Raw genomic sequence first — 4,952 nt, 5'->3', positions numbered from 1 at the left:
ATGTATGTGTTATGAGAGTGTGAGTAATGTGAATGTCTAAGTTGTGGGATAAAATTGAGGCTCCACAAAAATGGAGCTCAGCATTGTTAATTTCATGTTTCCTGAGTGACTGAAGCACATTTGAAACAACAGAAGTCGAGCCTTAAAACCCCAAAAATGTGACTTGTATCAAAAGGCTAAAGGCAAAATTACATAAAATCCACCCATCCATTCTCTTCCACTTCCATTATAAGTCAGGGTCGCAGGGAGACTGGCATCTATCTCCATTATCACAGGAAGCAGGCACACCTGGACAGGTGTCCAGCCTGTGGCAGGGCTAACACAGAAGTGTGTGGACGGAGAAAACAGGAAGAACCCAGCCAGATGGGAGATTCCAGATCTCCTTGCTGTGAGGACACAGTGCTAACCACTGTGTGCAGACAGCGCCCTCTCCTGTCTTATTTAGTTATTGTCAGTAATAGTGATTGTCGATTGATTATTATTATTGTTGATTATGATTAGTGACTTATTGACTGGTCAGTGAGATTCAAACAGGGATCTGTTTTCTTCAGGTGTGACAGCTTCCTGTTGGGTCAGGAAGAACAGGATACGAAGCGCTGTCATATTTTTGGTTTATTTAATAAAACTCATGTAGCAGGCAGTGTGTCAGCTGACTAGGCCACTTCCTTGTCTGTGCAGATGTATGGCAGGGTGAACTTCCTGCTGGGCTACACCAGTCACGACGTCTACAAAGCTTTCCTGAACCTGACCGACAGCTCCTGGGTGAAGATCAGCGCCTCACCAGTGCGCTCTGGGGAGGTCGTCATGTTGCAGGAAAACAGGATGTGAGCTCATCACATGCATCAACATCTGTTACCATTAAGCCCATCCATCCTGCACCAGAGGGTAGCAGGGGACAGCAGAGGGCAGCAGACAGTAACAACACAACAGGGGGCAGCAGGGGGTAATAAGAGGCAACAGAGGGAAGCAAATGGTAACGGGGCATAACAGAGGTCAGCAGGGGGCAGCAGGCAACAGACAGTAACTGAGGGCAAGAGAGTTTCTGAAGTGGGCGTGAGTTTATTCTTTCTCTCTGATGTTCTCAGGAATGGAACCTGCTTGACTTCAACGACGAACGTAACCTTTGAAGGAAACACTGCCACGGTGGAAAGTACGCAACCCACTCGACCTGACACACTACAGAGAAGTTCCAACATAAAAGCTGCAAAGTTTGGATGATTCTTTTTCCTGTTCTGTCTCATTTTAGATTAACTTTTTCATTTGTTTCCAGTAATATTGTTTCTTCCATCACTCATATTTTCTCTGAAATCGGTTAATTCAAACAGCTTGATATTTTTCTGTTCTTTTTTCTTCTATTTAAGGTCATTCTAGGGGATTTTTAGCTGCTTTTTTTTTCTTTCTTTTTTTTAGATGATTGTACATTCATCCCCAGGTTTTTGTGTCATTTTCCTGCATATCATCTAAGTTATTTTCAGTTAAACTCTTTGTGTCTGATTTAATTGTGTCTTTTAATATTAGATTGTGTATTTGTCTCTTGTAAATTGATCTCTGGCGTTTTCCTACGTGAGGTTTTCTGTCCTCGAGGTGCAGTTGGACTTCCTGTTTCAGAAGATCATGTTGTTATTACATGAAATGTTTCTGTTCCCAGTGGCCAACTCCACGTCTTCATTCTACTTGCTGCCGAGCTGTGACGGCTGCCTCGTCTTCGTGATAAACAGCACGGCTAGAAACACCAAACGTCTGCTTAAATTACTGAAGATCGATATAGATGCCAGCGATGAGTTCGTTGCTCATTCCGTTTATCTTCTGGGTAGGACGAAAATTAGCCACAGAAGTTAAAATTCTCATTTAAAATCCAAAATGTTCATCCGTTTGAGTGTTTTTGTTTGCAGGCAAAGAGTCAACCCTGAAGGAGCCGGAGCTGGAACACTTCAAGCAGCAGGCAACATGCTTGGGCTTCTCCGGAGACCCGGACTTCATCTACAACCCAGAGAAAAGTGCTTCACTTTAACTGTTTGCACCAGAATCTGAGAAATCAGTCTGAGGTGAATCAGGTGATGCGACTGTCTGTTTCTCTCTGCAGGTTTCTGTGCTGAAGGTGAAGGTATCAAGATTCCCAATTAGAGAAACCACCTACCATCAGAAACCAAGACTTCACCTGAGAAAGTAAAGAGATCAAAAACATAAAAAGTGTGTCTGCATCTTTTATTCTGGGCTTTTTAATGTAACATGGTTTAAAACCAAAGGTCTGCAGACTGCGATTACAAACACTGGTTTCTGCAGAAGAGCAAACAGAAGCGATCACTGAGGAGCTGTAATCATGGCCTCAGTCTTGGCACAGAGGCTATTTTTGGTGAAGCAGCCTTTCCAGGGCTGAGTGACACGTGGGATTACAGCAATGACTCTAATATCGCTAAACAGCGCAGAATCGCTGCTTTCACAAACTGTTCAAAAGTTATAGTAATTTTAAAAAGTGTTGTGAAAACCTTTGGCCAGCAGCGTGTTAGGGGTTAAAGTGTTAAGTAAGGGAATTGCCTTAGCATGGTTAAACACAGGACAGAGGAAGGTACGAACTCTAGCGAGGGTTTCATTTTAACATTATACCAACTAAGTCATTAAGTGTAACTGGATAATGAGGAAATGACTCAAGGACCGTCTTCATAAGGGAGGGACCTAAGGAGGATATCAACCCATCGCCTTGCAGTGTTGGGAAGGTTACTTTTAAAATGTATTCCACTACAGATTACAGATTACATGCCCCAAAATGTATTTTGCAACGTATTCCGTTACGTTACTCAATGAGAGTAACGTATCCTGATTACTTTGGATTACTTAATATATGATCATGCTTTTTACAGCTACATGAATGTGATTTATTACTATTACTGAAGGCTACTCTCCACACCAACACCAGCTAGATTTAAATCATAATATAAATGAGTAACAGCAGGTGGACATTAGGTAAGGCTGCACTTTTTGCAGCGATCTCGTATAGAAAACTATTCGTATATAAAACAGGTCAGCGGCTCCGAAGCGTAGTAAAGGGACCTCTGGCTAATACGTCGGGTTCGTGTCGGCTCGTAGCTGAAAACTAGCTTTACTTTGTTGTCTGGGTCGACTTTGCTAGCGAGACACAGAGAGAGGCGTTGAAAGGCTGCTGCAACGGAGCTTATTGTTTCAGAGAAAACACGAACACAGTGTACAGTCGAGTCTTAATAGCTTACTCACAGCTGGGCTCGTCAGGCTCTCTGTTTGGCTGCAGTGGTTATTATTATATTTACATGCTTCCAGCTCCCGTTTCTGCTCCGTGACAGCTCCTACTTTTCCTTTTTCTCCTCCCTCGCTCACAGACACATAACAGGTACAGCAGTCCATCCTCCCTGCAGCACGGACTACACTGCCCATCAGGCTACAGGCTTTAGGGCGATGCCTGTAACACTCTGCCTGTTGCCTTCATATTAAATCATTTAAAAAAATATTTCTTTACGTCATTATGAGACGCGAGATTAAAACACGGGCATTTGAGCCTCTTAATGCGTGTTTTGTTTGGGTTTCCAACGGCGTGGAATTACCAAACATAGAGAGGGCATAGCCGAACATATGAAACAGGAAGTACCGCCGTGTAATCCATTTATTTCAACAAAGTAACTGTATTCTGACTACCACGTTTTTAAACGGTAACTGTAACGAATACAGTTACTCATATTTTGTATTTTAAATACGTAACGACGGTACATGTACTCCGTTACTCCCCAACACTCTCGCCTTGTTAACAAAATGCTTAACATGACATTAACATGACTTTACAGTCAGAGGCCGTCAGTGTATGCGGAGGTCGAACTGGCGACCTTCCGGTTACAAAATGAGCTTCACAACCCCCTGAATTATGGATAATTGAAACATTGGTGTTCATCTGAACAACAAACTGGACTGGACTCATAATTCAGACGCCCTCTACAGGAAAGGGCAGAGCAGGCTGTACCTGCTGCAGAGACTCAGGTTGTTTGGAGTGGAGGGCCTACTCCTGAAGACCTTCTATGATTCTGTGGTGGCCTCAGCCATCTTCTATGGTGTGGCCTCTGGACCCAGTGGAGGTGGTGAGTGACAGGAGAATGGTGGCTAAGCTGTCATCCCTGTTGGACAACATCTCCCACCCCATGCAGGAGACTCTGACAGCACTGAGCAGCTCCTTCAGTGGGAGACTGCGGCACCCACGGTGTGGGACGGAGAGATTTCGCAGGTCTTTCCTCCCCACTGCTGTCAGACTCCACAACAAAGACTTTTGCAGCTGATCAAACACACTAACCCACACATGTGCAATAAGACTGCTATATGTGCAATTCTTGTGCAATTCTTCTTCTGACGAAGTTGTATTTTTGTATTTTCCTACTCAGTTGTATATAGCATTTGTATTTCTATTTTATTCTATTGTATATATTATTCTATTCTATTTTATTCTATTGTATATAGTATTTTATTTTATTCTATTGTATTTTATTGCATTCCAGTGTTTTCTAATTTCTGCTACATAACTTTGCACTTTTGCTGTAACAAAACAAATTTCCCACCCGTGGGACTAATAAAGGTCATATTATCTTATCTTATCTTATAATATATTTACCCTTTGTTGTTTGTTTTTGTTTATCTAAAGGGCAGCATTTCACTCAACTTTGCATGTTAGACATGTGTACACATCTATGTCACTGTCAACATTCATTATCTCTGTTTTATGTGGTTATATTGTTACTGTAATCACTCCTTCTGGCAATTCATTGTATCCATTGAATTTATGCAGCTCTAGTTGCCATTTTTGTATATGTACTTGAAATAATAAACAAATTCTAATAAAACAAAACAGAACACTTTCACGTCTGGTTGGTTGGATTGGAGGCGGAGTCAACTGGATAGACTCTCCCTGCCCAGTTTTCGGTCCACCTCGGCTCGATTCGTGA

General features: G+C 42.4%; 1 protein-coding gene across 1 annotated transcript in view; it reads left to right on the top strand.

The window, feature by feature from the left end:
• LOC102295241 overlaps positions 1-2,190 on the top strand; it is a 5,120-nt gene extending 2,930 nt beyond the window's left edge. The window contains exons 2-6 of the mRNA XM_005946085.2: positions 679-824; positions 1,086-1,150; positions 1,649-1,810; positions 1,893-1,997; positions 2,084-2,190. Of these exons, the coding sequence (XP_005946147.1) occupies positions 679-824; positions 1,086-1,150; positions 1,649-1,810; positions 1,893-1,997; positions 2,084-2,124 (519 nt within the window). The 3' untranslated portion in view covers positions 2,125-2,190. The remainder of the gene's footprint in view (positions 1-678; positions 825-1,085; positions 1,151-1,648; positions 1,811-1,892; positions 1,998-2,083) is intronic.
• Positions 2,191-4,952: the final 2,762 nt, after the last annotated feature.

This window comes from Haplochromis burtoni, unplaced genomic scaffold, assembly GCF_018398535.1.
Source record: "Haplochromis burtoni strain Fernald_Lab_line unplaced genomic scaffold, NCSU_Asbu1 Contig_472, whole genome shotgun sequence".
NCBI lineage: Eukaryota > Metazoa > Chordata > Actinopteri > Cichliformes > Cichlidae > Haplochromis > Haplochromis burtoni.
Note: the sequence above shows the minus strand (reverse complement) of the source record. Positions and strands in the feature narration are given on the sequence as shown.